General features: G+C 47.4%; 1 protein-coding gene across 6 annotated transcripts in view; it reads left to right on the plus strand.

Moving 5' to 3' along the window:
• The window catches only part of slc46a3 (solute carrier family 46 member 3), a 33930-nt gene that overhangs the window by 926 nt on the left and 18301 nt on the right, over positions 1-14703 (plus strand). The window contains exons 2-5 of one of the 6 annotated variants that reach the window (XM_052520226.1): positions 45-59; positions 4527-4551; positions 5008-5220; positions 11491-12367. In XM_052520226.1, coding sequence (XP_052376186.1) covers positions 5038-5220; positions 11491-12367 — 1060 coding nt within the window. In that variant the 5' untranslated portion in view covers positions 45-59; positions 4527-4551; positions 5008-5037. The remainder of the gene's footprint in view (positions 1-44; positions 60-4526; positions 4552-5007; positions 5221-11490; positions 12368-14703) is intronic. The other 5 variants (XM_052520227.1, XM_052520224.1, XM_052520225.1 and 2 more) reach the window with 5 other exon arrangements.

A 14703-nucleotide genomic window follows, 5' to 3' on the forward strand; every position in this document is an offset into this window, starting at 1 on the left:
TCTCTCTCTCTCATTCTCCTGTCCCACTGCATGGTTCTTCATAGGGAACATCTAGCCAAGTGAGTAAGAAGAGTGTATTTAACTATGCTGTTGTTTGCTGAGACAATGATGAAAACAACAGAATAAATACACGTGTGCTCCTATGACTCTCTTGTTCTAGAATCCGTCTCCAGGTTACACCTGTATTAAAAAAACAATACATTAAAATAGTAAAGTGTTTTAAAGGCCCAGTGCAGTCAAAAACATGATTTTTCCTGTGTTTTAAATATATTCCCACTGTGTTCTATATATATTTCCACACTATGAGGTTGGAATAATACTGTGAAACTGTGAAAATGATGATAATGCCCTTTTAGTGTAACAGCTGTTTTGAAAAGACTTCCTGACATTTCAGCCTGATTATTTATATACAGTGGGGCAAAAAAGTATTTAGTCAGCCACCAATTGTGCAAGTTCTCCCACTGAAAAAGATGAGAGAGGCCTGTAATTTTCATCATAGGTACACTTCAACTTTGACAGACAAAATTAGACAAAAAAATCCAGAAAATCACATTGTAGGATTTTTAATTAATTAATTTGCAAATTATGATGTAGTAGTAGCAAACTACGGGGTAGTACACAGAGTTGTACTCCGTTCAAAAGTTTGTGGACACTTAGAAATGTCCTTGATTTTGTCCATTAAAATAACATCAAATTGATCAGAAATGCAGTGTAGACATTGTTAATGCTGTAAATGACTATTGTAGCTGGAAACGGCTGATTTTTAATGGAATATCTACATGGGCGTACAGAGGCCCATTATCAGCAACCATCACTCTGGTGTTGCAATGGCACGTTGTGTTAGCTAATCCAAGTTTATAATTTTAAAAGGCTAATTGATCATTAGAAAACCCTTTTGCATTTATGTTAGCAGAGCTGAAAACTGGTGTTCTGATTTAAAGAAGCAATACAACAGGCTTCTTTAGACTAGTTGAGTATCTGGAGCATCAGCATTTTTGGGTTTGATTACAGGCTTAAAATGGCCAGAAACAAAGAACTTTCTTCTGAAACTCGTCAGTCTATTCTTGTTCTGAGAAATGAAGGCTATTCCATGTGAGAAATTGCCAAGAAACTGAAGATCTCATACAACGCTGTGTACTACTCCCTTCACAGAGCAGCACAAATAGTCTCTAACCAGAATAGAAAGAGGAGTGTGAGGCCCCGGGGCACAACTGAGCAAGAAACAGACGCCTCACAAGTCCTCAACTGGCAGCTTCATTAAATAGTACCTTCAAAACACCAGTCTCAATGTCAACAGTAAAGAGGCGATTCTGGGATGCCGGCCTTCTAGGCAATATATCATATTTTCCTTTATTATTGTCCCCTAACCCTACCACCCCTCCCCTAAACGCTTCCACCCTCCCTAAACGCTCCCCTCCCCTACCCTACCCCCCCTAACCCTACCACCCCTCCCCTAACCCTACCACCCCTCCCCTAACCCTACCACCCCTCCCCTAACGCTACCACCCTAAACCACCCCTCCCCTAACGCTATTAACCCTACCACCCCTCCCCTAACCCTACCACCCTCCCTAAACGCTCCCCTCCCCTCCCCCCTCCCCCTAACCCTACCACCCCTAAACGCCCCACCCTCCCTAACCCTACCACCCTCCCTAACCCTACCACCCCTCCCCTAAACGCTTCCACCCTCCCCCTAACACTTCCACCCCTCCCCTAACCCTACCACCCCTCCCCTAAACGCTACCACCCCTCCCCTAACGCTACCACCCCTCCCCCTAACCCCCCTCCCTAAACGCTACCACCCCCCTCCCCTAACCCTACCACCCCTCCCCTAACGCTACCCCCCCTAACCCTACCACCCTCCCTAACCCTACCACCCCCCCTCCCTCCCCTAACCGCTACCACCCCCCCTAACGCTACCACCCCTCCCCTAACGCTACCCCCCCTAACCCTACCACCCCTAACCCTACCACCTCCCCTAACGCTACCACCCCTCCCCTAACCCTACCACCCTCCCCTAACCCTACCACCCCTCCCTAACGCTACTACTCCCCTAAACCCTACCACCCCTCCCCTAACCCTACCACCCCTCCCCTAAAACCCTACCACCCCTCCCCTAAACCCTACCACCTCCCCTAAACCCTACCCCCTCCCCTAACCCTACCACCCCCTAAACCACCACCTCCCTAAACCCTACCACCCCTCCCCTAACCCTACCACCCTCCCCTAAACCCTACCACCTCCCCTAAACCCTACCACCCCTCCCTAACCCTACCACCCCTCCCCTAAACCCTACCCCTCCCTAAACCCTACCACCTCCCCTAAACCCTACCACCCCTCCCCTAAACCCTACCACCCCTCCCCTAACCCTACCACCCTCCCCAAACCCTACCCCTCCCTAAACCCCTACCACCCCTAACCCTACCACCCCTCCCTAACCCTACCACCCTCCCTAACGCTACCACCCCTCCCCTAACCCTACCACCCCTCCCTAACCCTACCCCCCTCCCTAACCCTACCCACCCCTCCCCTAACCCTACCACCCCTCCCCTAACGCTACCACCCCTCCCCTTAACCCTACCCCCCCTCCCCTTAACCCTACCACCCTCCCCTAACCCTCCCCTAAACCACCCCTCCCCTAAACCCTACCACCCCTCCCTAACGCCCTGCCACCCCTCCCCTAACCCTACCACCCCTCCCCTAACGCTACCACCCCTCCCCCTAAACGCTGCCACCCCTCCCCTAACGCTACCACCCCTCCCCTAACCCCCTACCCTCCCCTAACCCTACCACCCCTCCCCTAACCCTACCACCCTCCCCTAACCCTACCACCCCTCCCCTAAACCCTACCACCCCTCCCTAACCCTACCACCCCTCCCCTAACCCTACCACCCCTCCCCTAAACGCCACCCCTCCCCTACCCTCCCCTAACGCTACCACCCTCCCTAACCCTACCACCCTCCCTAACCCTACCACCCCTCCCCTAACCCTACCACCCTCCCCTAACCCTACCACCCCTCCTAAACCCTACCACCCCTCCCCAACCCTACCACCCCTCCCCAAACCCTACCACCTCCCCTAACGCCTACCACCCCCCCTAAACCCTACCACCCTCCCCTAACGCTACCACCCCTCCCTAAACCCTACCACCCTCCCCTAACCCTACCACCCTCCCCTAACGCTACCACCCTCCCTACCACCCCTCCCCGCTACCACCCCTCCCCTAACCCTACCACCTCCCCTAACCCTACCACCCGCTACCACCCTACTCCCCTAACCCTACCACCTCCCCTAACCCTACCCCCCCTCCACCCCTCCCTAACCACCTCCCACCCCCCTCCCCTAACGCTACCACCCCTCCCCTAACGCTACCACCCCTCCCCTAACGCGACCACCCCTCCCCTAACGCGACCACCCCTCCCCTAACGCGGTGGTCCTTCTGTAGCTCAGTTGGTAGAGCATGGCGCTTGTAACGCCAGGGTAGTGGGTTCGATTCCTGGGACCACCCATACGTAGACTGTATGCACACATGACTGTAAGTCGCTTTGGATAAAAGCGTCTGCTAAATGGCATATATTATTATTATAACGCGACCACCCCCCCAACATTAAGAACGCCTGCTCTGTCCATGACATAGACTGACCAGGTGAAAGCTATGATCCCTTATTGATGCCAATTGTTAAATTCACTTCGATCAGTGTAGATGAAGGGGCGGAAACAGGTTAAAGAAGGATTTTTAAGCCTTGAGACAATTGAGACATGAATTGTGTACGTGTGCCATTCAGAGGGATTATGGGCAAGACAACAGATTTAAGTGCCTTTAGTAGGTGCAACTCAATATTAGTTAGTGTGTCTGTAATATTTTGTAGACTCAGTGTATGTTGTTGTTTTAAGTAACAATAAGGAAAGCAATAGGATAAATATGTAGGTGCCAGGCACACCAGTTTGAGTCATGAACTGCAAAGCTGCTGGGTTTTTCACGCTCAACAGTTTCCTGTGTGTATCAAGAACGGTCCACCACCCAAAGGACATCCAGCCAACTTGACACAACTGTGGGAAGCATTGGAGTCTACATGGGCCCAGCATCCCTGTGGGACGCTTTCTTTTTAGAGTCCATGCCCTGACCAATTGAGTCTGTTCTGAAGGCAAAAGTGCAACTCAATATTAGTTAGTGTGTCCGTAATATTTTGTAGACTCAGTGTATGTTGTTGTTTTAAGTAACAATAAGGAAAGCAATAGGATAAATATGTAGGGTAAACGTTCCCAGTAACTCCCGAGTGACGCAGTGGTCTAAGGCACTGCATCTCAGTGGCGTTACTGCAGTCCCTGGTTCAAATCCAGGCTGTATCACATCCGGATGTGATGGGGAGTCCCATAGGGCGGTGTACAATTGGCCCAGCGCTGTCCAGGGTAGGCCGTCATTGTAAATGAGAATGTGTTCTTAACTGACTTGCCTACTTAATTAAAGGTTAACTAAAATGTTTTTTAAAATACAAACAATACATTAATCCTGCCATCTCTTCTTAGTGTCTAGGATCTATTCTGTTGCCAGGTTTGTATTAATCTACTAACCTTGGCTTCCAGGGGTCGGTCTGTCATTCTGTCTGTATACTGAACTCTCCTACCTTGTCTTCCAGGGGTCGGTCTGTCATTCTGTCTGTATACTGAACTCTCCTACCTTGTCTTCTAGGGGTCGGTCTGTCATTCTGTCTGTATACTGAACTCTCCTACCTTGTCTTCTAGGGGTCGGTCTGTCATTCTGTCTGTATACTGAACTCTCCTACCTTGGCTTCTAGGGGTCGGTCTGTCATTCTGTCTGTATACTGAACTCTCCTACCTTGTCTTCCAGGGGTCGGTCTGTCATTCTGTCTGTATACTGAACTCTCCTACCTTGTCTTCTAGGGGTCGGTCTGTCATTCTGTCTGTATACTGAACTCTCCTACCTTGTCTTCTAGGGGTCGGTCTGTCATTCTGTCTGTATACTGAACTCTCCTACCTTGTCTTCTAGGGGTCTGTTTGTCCACTCCCCCTGAGAAGAATGAAGGGGTTATTCCTGGTAGAGCCACTGGTAGCCTTCTATTCCTTTGCCAGTTTCCTGATCTACCCCTTGGTACAACAGTATGTGTACAGGAGACTATGGCAGGAGATGACCAACACAACCTACCCTGTCTCTGACAACACCTCACGCTGCGATCCTTCCAACACCAGCAGCCACCATGAGGTTAGTTACTGTAGAAACCCAAACCAACACCACCTATCCTGTCTCTGACAACACCTCACGCTGCGATCCTTCCAACACCAGCAGCCACCATGAGGTTAGTTACTGTAGAAACCCAAACCAACACAACCTACCCTGTCTCTGACAACACCTCACGCTGCGATCCTTCCAACACCAGCAGCCACCATGAGGTTAGTTACTGTAGAAACCCAAAACAACACCACCTACCCTGTCTCTGACAACAACCAACAGGTTAGTTACTGTAGAAACCCAAACCAACACAACCTATCCTGTCTCTGACAACAACCAACAGGTTAGTTACTGTAGAAACCCAAACCAACACAACCTACCCTGTCTCTGACAACACCTCACGCTGCGATCCTTCCAACACCAGCAGCCACCATGAGGTTAGTTACTGTAGAAACCCAAACCAACACAACCTACCCTGTCTCTGACAACACCTCACGCTGCGATCCTTCCAACACCAGCAGCCACCATGAGGTTAGTTACTGTAGAAACCCAAACCAACACAACCTACCCTGTCTCTGACAACAACCAACAGGTTAGTTACTGTAGAACCTAACCAACACCACCTACCCTGTCTCTGACAACAACCAACAGGTTAGTTACTGTAGAAACCCAAACCAACACCACCTACCCTGTCTCTGACAACAACCAACAGGTTAGTTACTGTAGAAACCCAAACCAACACCACCTACCCTGTCTCTGACAACAACCAACAGGTTAGTTACTGTAGAAACCCAAACCAACACAACCTACCCTGTCTCTGACAACAACCAACAGGTTAGTTACTGTAGAACCTAACCAACACCACCTACCCTGTCTCTGACAACAACCAACAGGTTAGTTACTGTAGAAACCCAAACCAACACCACCTACCCTGTCTCTGACAACAACCAACAGGTTAGTTACTGTAGAAACCCAAACCAACACCACCTACCCTGTCTCTGACAACAACCAACAGGTTAGTTACTGTAGAAACCCAAACCAACACCACCTACCCTGTCTCTGACAACAACCAACAGGTTAGTTACTGTAGAAACCCAAACCAACACAACCCTGTCTCTGACAACAACCAACAGGTAAGTTACTGTAGAAACCCAAACCAACACCACCCATCATGTCTCTGACAACAACCAACAGGTTAGTTACTGTAGAAACCCAAACCAACACCACCTACCCTGTCTCTGACAACAACCAACAGGTTAGTTACTGTAGAAACCCAAACCAACACAACCCTGTCTCTGACAACAACCAACAGGTTAGTTACTGTAGAAACCCAAACCAACACAACCTATCCTGTCTCTGACAACAACCAACAGGTTAGTTACTGTAGAAACCCAAACCAACACAACCCTGTCTCTGACAACAACCAACAGGTTAGTTACTGTAGAAACCCAAACCAACACCACCTACCCTGTCTCTGACAACAACCAACAGGTTAGTTACTGTAGAAACCCAAACCAACACCACCTACCCTGTCTCTGACAACAACCAACAGGTTAGTTACTGTAGAAACCCAAACCAACACCACCTACCCTGTCTCTGACAACAACCAACAGGTTAGTTACTGTAGAAACCCCAACCAACACCACCTACCCTGTCTCTGACAACAACCAACAGGTTAGTTACTGTCGAACCTAACCAACACAACCTACCCTGTCTCTGACAACAACCAACAGGTTAGTTACTGTATAACCTAACCAACACAACCTACCCTGTCTCTGACAACAACCAACAGGTTAGTTACTGTAGAAACCCAAACCAACACCACCTACCCTGTCTCTGACAACAACCAACAGGTTAGTTACTGTAGAAACCCAAACCAACACCACCTACCCTGTCTCTGACAACAACCAACAGGTTAGTTACTGTAGAAACCCAAACCAACACCACCTATCCTGTCTCTGACAACAACCAACAGGTTAGTTACTGTAGAAACCCAAACCAACACCACCTACCCTGTCTCTGACAACAACCAACAGGTTAGTTACTGTAGAAACCCAAACCAACACAACCTATCCTGTCTCTGACAACAACCAACAGGTTAGTTACTGTAGAAACCCAAACCAACACCACCTACCCTGTCTCTGACAACAACCAACAGGTTAGTTACTGTAGAACCTAACCAACACAACCTATCCTGTCTCTGACAACAACCAACAGGTTAGTTACTGTAGAAACCCAAACCAACACAACCTATCCTGTCTCTGACAACAACCAACAGGTTAGTTACTGTAGAAACCCAAACCAACACAACCTATCCTGTCTCTGACAACAACCAACAGGTTAGTTACTGTAGAACCTAACCTAACCAACACCACCTACCCTGTCTCTGACAACAACCAACAGGTTAGTTACTGTAGAAACCCAAACCAACACCACCTATCCTGTCTCTGACAACAACCAACAGGTTAGTTACTGTAGAAACCCAAACCAACACCACCTACCCTGTCTCTGACAACAACCAACAGGTTAGTTACTGTAGAAATATGTATTTATTTATTATTATAATTATTAATATAATAAATATTATGTATTATTATAATTATTATTATAATGCTCACATGAATGTCATGCATAAACTATGTTCATGTCATTGTTACTTAAAAATAATTATAATTTATTAGAATAACGACAACATTGCAGTGCAAATGTCATGTGTAAAATAGTACATTTTTTTTTTAAATGTAATTTTTGGAAGTAAACCTCCCTCCCTCATCTGCTTTGTAAAACCTTTGGCTTCGTTGTTCCTGTGGGCTGGCCCTCATCTGCTTTGTAAAACCTTTGGCTTCGTTGTTCCTGTGGGCTGGCCCTCATCTGCTTTGTAAAACCTTTGGCTTCGTTGTTCCTGTGGGCTGGCCCTCATCTGCTTTGTAAAACCTTTGGCTTCGTTGTTCCTGTGGGCTGGCCCTCATCTGCTTTGTAAAACCTTTGGCTTCGTTGTTCCTGTGGGCTGGCCCTCATCTGCTTTGTAAAACCTTTGGCTTCGTTGTTCCTGTGGGCTGGCCCTCATCTGCTTTGTAATCCAAGTATTCCCATAGTTTGCTTCTGTTCAGTCATCAAGCTGGGAGCGTGGAGGCACGATGTCAGCGTTTCTGCTCTTCTCTTCTGATCCTCTAAATCATTTATGTAGATAGAGCCCCACAGCGGAGGTGTCATAGTACCCATAAAACCTAGCGGTCAAACAGGGAAATGGTTCCAATAGTTTTTCCACCATTTGTTTTTTCCCTAAGGGGATTTTTAGAAACATAAGTATGTGGACACTGACTCGTCAAACATCTAATTTCCAAAATCGTGGCCATTAGTATGGAGTTGGTGCCTCCGTTGCTGCTATAACAGCCTCCTCTCTTCTGGGAAGGATTTCCACTAGATGTTGGAACATTGCTGCTATAACAGCCTCCACTCTTCTGGGAAGGATTTCCACTAGATGTTGGAACATTGCTGCTATAACAGCCTCCACTCTTCTGGGAAGGCTTTCCACTAGATGTTGGAACATTGCTGCTATAACAGCCTCCTCTCTTCTGGGAAGGCTTTCCACTAGATGTTGGAACATTGCTGTTATAACAGCCTCCTCTCTTCTGGGAAGGATTTCCACTAGATGTTGGAACATTGCTGCTATAACAGCCTCCACTCTTCTGGGAAGGATTTCCACTAGATGTTGGAACATTGCTGCTATAACAGCCTCCACTCTTCTGGGAAGGCTTTCCACTAGATGTTGGAACATTGCTGTAGGGACTTGCTTCCATTCAGCCACAAGAGCATTAGTGAGGTCGGGTGATTAGGCCTGGCACGTAGCCGGTGTTCCAATTCATCCCAGAGGTGTTCGGTGTGGTTGAGGTCAGGGCTCTGTGCAGGCCTGTCAAGTTCTTCCACACCGATCTCGACAAACCATTTCTGTATAGACCTCGATTTGTGTACGGGGGCATTGAAACAGGAAAGGGCCTTCTGCAAACTGTTGCCACAAAGTTGGAAGCACAGAATCGTCTAGAATGTAATTGTATGCTGTAGTGTTAAGATTTCCCTTCACTGGCTCTAATGGGCCCGAACCATGAAAAACAGCCCCAGACCATTATTCCTCCTCCACCAAACTTTACAGTTGGCACTATGAATAGGGGCAGGTAGCATTCTCCTGGCATCCGCCAAACCCAGATTAGTCCGTCGGACTGCCAGATGGTGAAGCGTGATTCATCACTCTAGAGAACGCGTTTCCACTGCTCCCCAGTCCAATGGCAGCGAGCTTCACACCACTCCAGGTGACCCTTGACATTGTGCATGGTGATCTTAGGCTTGTGTGCAGCTGCTCGTCCATGGAAACCCATTTCACGAAGCTCCCAACGAACCCGTATTTTACTGACGTTGCTTCCAGAGGCAGTTCGGAACTCGCTAGTGAGTGTTGCAACCTAGAACAGACGATTCTTACGCGCTACAGCACTCGGCGGTCCCGTTCTGTGAGTTTGTTTGGCCAATCACTTCACGGCAAAGCCTTTGTTGCTCCTAGACGTTTCCACTTCACAATAACCGTATTTACAGATGACCGGGGGGCAGCTCTAGAAGGGCAGAAACGGACTTGTTGGAAAGGTGGCATCCTATGACGGTGCCATGTTGAAAGTCACTGAGATCTTCTAGAGGTCAGAGCATGCTTGGAATACACTTCCTGGTAATCCGTCTGGCTTGTTAACGTTAACCTGTTTAAAGTTATTACTCACATCGGCTACTTATAGCGTGATCACACAGTTGTCCGGACTAGCTGGTGCTCTCATGCATGATTCGGTGTTGCTTGCCTCGTAGCAAGCATAGAAGGCATTTAGCTCATCCGGTAGGCTCGCGTCACTGGGGCAGCTCACGTCTGGGCTTCCATTTGTAATCGGTGATAGTTTGCAAGCCGTGCCTCATCCGATAAGTGTCAGAGCCAGCTAGCAGGCTACTGTAATTATTAGCATGGTTAGACTGTAACCAACTAGGAAAGGTCACGTCTCATTAGACTGGTTTCAACAGGTTTCTCCAGTTGATTTGGTTGATTGGCTAAGCAGAGCCTTCATGCTATTCTGTTTTAGCCTAGTCTGAAAAGACAGTCAGTGGCCATTGAAAGACACAGAGAAAATATGTCTGAATGACTTGTTGATCAGGGGAAAAAAAGCCTTCTTATTTTGGGTTTGAAAAGTCAAGAACCACATCTACACCTGTTGTGGTTGAGACGAGAGTTAAGTTTCTTTCTGCTTGAAGCCTGATTGACGTAAATAACATTCTATTTCCCCGTAGAGCTGTCTACTGGCCTATAACAGAGCAGAGCGTTGTCACATTTCTCCTTTTTTCTGTTGTATACTTCCTCTCTTTTTATTTTTATGATTGCGTCAAATCAGAAGTGAATCACTGTGGATAAAGAGAGTCTGGTGTTCTGTGGAATGTAGTCCGTAATTTGTCATGGTTATCTCCTGGTCCGACTGTGTCCGTAATTTGTCATGGTTATCTCCTGGTCCGACTGTGTCCGTAATTTATCATGGTTATCTCCTGGTCTGACTGTGTCCGTAATTTGTCATGGTTATCTCCTGGTCCGACTGTGTCCGTAATTTGTCATTATTATCTCCTGGGCCGTAATTTGTCATGGTTATCTCCTGGTCTGTAATTTGTCATGGTTATCTCCTGGTCTGTAATTTGTCATGGTTATCTCCTGTCTGTATTTGTCATGGTTATCTCCTGGTCTGTAATTTGTCATGGTTATCTCCTGGGCTGTAATTTGTCATGGTTATCTCCTGGTCTGTAATTTGTCATGGTTATCTCCTGGTCTGACTGTGTCCGTAATTTGTCATGGTTATCTCCTGGTCCGACTGTGTCCGTAATTTGTCATTATTATCTCCTGGGCCGTAATTTGTCATGGTTATCTCCTGGTCTGTAATTTGTCATGGTTATCTCCTGGTCCGACTGTGTGTTTTCCTCCTGTGGCTATTATCCATTACCTTGTGTGTTTTAACTGATTGTGTTTTTATTATCTGGGGTAAACACACACGGCACTCCAGCTAAAAACAACAATTTTGCTTCAATCACAAAATCTCTGCTCCATGATCCCCTCCCTCACCTTCATGTTGTTGTTTGTTTGTCTCTTCTCCCTCGATACCGAGCTCTTCTCCATGTTGATGTTAATATAGTTTGTCTCTTCTCCCTCGATACCGAGCTCTTCTCCATGTTGATGTTAATATAGTTTGTCTCTTCTCTTCTCTCTCTTTACCTTGTTCTTTTTCATGTTTGTTATAGGAGGTGCAGAAGGCGGCGTCTCTCTTCTCCCTCTACACTGAGCTCTTCTCCATGATCCCCTCTCTGGCCGTCACCCTCATCCTCGTCGCCTACAGCGACCAGCGCGGACGCAAGATCACCATCATCCTGCCTCTGATTGGCTCTCTCTTCTACGCCCTGTCTTTCCTGGCCGTCTCCTTCTTCGAGCTCGACCTCTACCTCCTCATCGTCTCGTCGTTCGTCAGCGCCCTGTTCGGGGGCTCGGGGACGTTACTGGGTGGCTGTTTCTCCTACATCGCTGACCTGTGTGAGGACGGACAGCAGAAGACGCTGCGTATGGCCGGGATAGACATGGTGATCGGCCTGCTGTCTGGAGTGGCCTCTCTCTCTACGGGATACTTCCTCCAAGCAGCAGGCTTCAACTGGCCCTTCTTCACCTCTGCTCTGTTCCAGTGTTTCAACCTGCTCTACGCCGTCTTCATCCTGGAGGAGACGCTCCAACGACCTCCAGATGACCCCCTGGACGGATCTCCGCGCCGCACCGCCATGCATCAGCTGGCCTGCGGGGTCTACCAGCTGTTTGCAGGGGCCAGCAGGAGGCGCAATATCCTCCTGGTGCTCCTCCTGCTCCTCTTCTCCTCCTTCTCCTTCGCCAACATGGGCGGGCTCTCCATGATCACGCTGTACGAGCTCAATCAGCCGCTGTGCTGGACCGAGATTCTGATTGGCTACGGCTCGGCACTGTCCACCACGGTGTTCCTGACCAGCTTCGTGGGAGTGACGGTGTTCTCTCGCTGCGGCATGCCCAACCTCGTCATCATTCTCATAGGGATACTGAGTGTCATGGCGGGTATGATCCTGGTGGCCTTCGCCAAGACCACGCTCATGATGTTCCTGGGTAAGGAATAAGGAGGTTTTTCAATGGTAACATGGTTTTGTGAAAAGAGAACTCTACACTATGTGAGCCAGGGTTGGGGTCAATTCCATTTTAATTCAGGAAGTAAACTGAAATTCCTATTCTGAATTTTTTGTCAATATAATTCAATGGAAATATGAGTTAACTGAATTTAATTTAAATGGAATTGACCCCAACCCTGATGTGAGCCAAGTGTTGGTTAACTTATGCCTTGGGCCTGGAGTTATTCCTGAGCTGGAACACCTCTGGGCCCCAGTTAGTCTGGTCTGGTGTTTAGGAACACCTCTGGGCCCCAGTTAGTCTGGTCTGGTGTTTAGGAACACCTCTGGGCCCCAGTTAGTCTGGTCTGGTGTTTAGGAACACCTCTGGGCCCCAGTTAGTCTGGTCTGGTGTTTAGGAACACCTCTGGGCCCCAGTTAGTATGGTCTGGTGTTTAGGAACACCTCTGGGCCCCAGTTAGTCTGGTCTGGTGTTTAGGAACACCTCTGGGCCCCAGTTAGTCTGGTCTGGTGTTTAGGAACACCTCTGGGCCCCAGTTAGTCTGGTCTGGTGGTTAGGAACAACTCTGGGCCCCAGTTAGTCTGGTCTGGTGGTCAGGAACACCTCTGGGCCCCAGTTAGTCTGATCTGGTGTTTAGGAACACCTCTGGGCCCCAGTTAGTCTGATCTGGTGGTCAGGAACACCTCTGGGCCCCAGTTAGTCTGGTCTGGTGTTTAGGAACAACTCTGGGCCCCAGTTAGTCTGGTCTGGTGTTTAGGAACAACTCTGGGCCCCAGTTAGTCTGGTCTGGTGTTTAGGAACACCTCTGGGCCCCAGTTAGTCTGGTCTGGTGTTTAGGAACACCTCTGGGCCCCAGTTAGTCTGGTCTGGTGTTTAGGAACAACTCTGGGCCCCAGTTAGTCTGATCTGGTGTTTAGGAACACCTCTGGGCCCCAGTTAGTCTGGTCTGGTGTTTAGGAACACCTCTGGGCCCCAGTTAGTCTGATCTGGTGTTTAGGAACACCTCAGAGCCTACCTCAGAGCCTACCTCTAGCTACCTCGTGTCGATCTGAAAGGATAAGTGTAAGCAGAAAGGGCAAATTGAAGGCCATAAACATCACCTGTAAAGGTTTATATGGTCGTATAAATGGAACCATATAGTTTTACTGTGACATGACTGACCGGTCGTTTCATGTCACGACGCCCACCATCTCAGATTGTTCTGAAAAGGTTTCTGTACTTAGAAATAGATAAGATTAGCATTCATACAACATGATTTTCTTTAAATATAATTTGAAGCTAATTTATTACACCCAAATTGGCCTATTTTTCATTTATAGGATTCATCTAATATTCAATAAATATAGTAAATATAATATTCAATAAATATAGTACCCAACATCCCATTTGGGTCTACTTTTATTCTTCTTCTATTAATAGGTTTGACACGAGGAATAAAAATGAAGTGGTCACCCAGCCACCCACTGACTGAGTGTACAGTATCAGTTCTCTGTTTCTGACTGGTAGTATGGTGCTGCGGTTCGGGGGTTTTAGATTATTATTTTTTTTCCCCTGTTCAGAGAAATTAGTCATTACATTTGTTAGATTTGTGTCCGACATCCTGACATGACCAGATTCTGACCACTAGATGGTGCAGTTCCTGCTATTGGCTGATTAAGAGAATCACCCCCACCCCACCTCAATGTTAAAGGGATAGTTCACCTAAATTACATTTACACTAAATTATCCAAATTAGATTTGATCATGAAGTGTGAAAATGCTAATATAGGTACCATTGGCTTGCATTGGATTTTTTCCCACAGTTGCTATAAAAAGTTAGCATTTGAAACAGTGGCCAACAAAACCAAAGGATGGGTTGCTGACATACCTTGTCGATAGTCTTCTTGCAGGGTAATGAAACCAATGTAATTTTGTAATTTGGGTTTTGTATATCTTCAAACTTTTTTCACCTAATAGCAGGAGCAGCACCATCTATTTGTCAGAATCTGTATCAGGATGTAGGATGGGACAAACCTGGACTCGAGGGTAGATGTCACATAGTAAACGTAAATCCGGGACACTCCAATTAGTATTATATGTTACATTTCGTATGGTATGTATTAATTTGTGAATGTCCATCATCCATTTTGTGAGCTAGGTGTCTAATGTTAGCTAGGTGTCTAATGTTAGCTAGGTGTCTAATGTTAGCTAGGTGTCTAATGTTAGCTAGGTGTCTAATGTTAGCTAGGTGGTTAATGTTAGCTAGGTGTCTAATGTGAGCTAGGTGGTTAATGTTAGCTAGGTGTCTAATGTTTAGCTAGGTGTCTAATGTTAGCTAG

Source organism: Oncorhynchus keta, chromosome 6, assembly GCF_023373465.1.
Source record: "Oncorhynchus keta strain PuntledgeMale-10-30-2019 chromosome 6, Oket_V2, whole genome shotgun sequence".
In the NCBI taxonomy this organism is placed as follows: domain Eukaryota; kingdom Metazoa; phylum Chordata; class Actinopteri; order Salmoniformes; family Salmonidae; genus Oncorhynchus; species Oncorhynchus keta.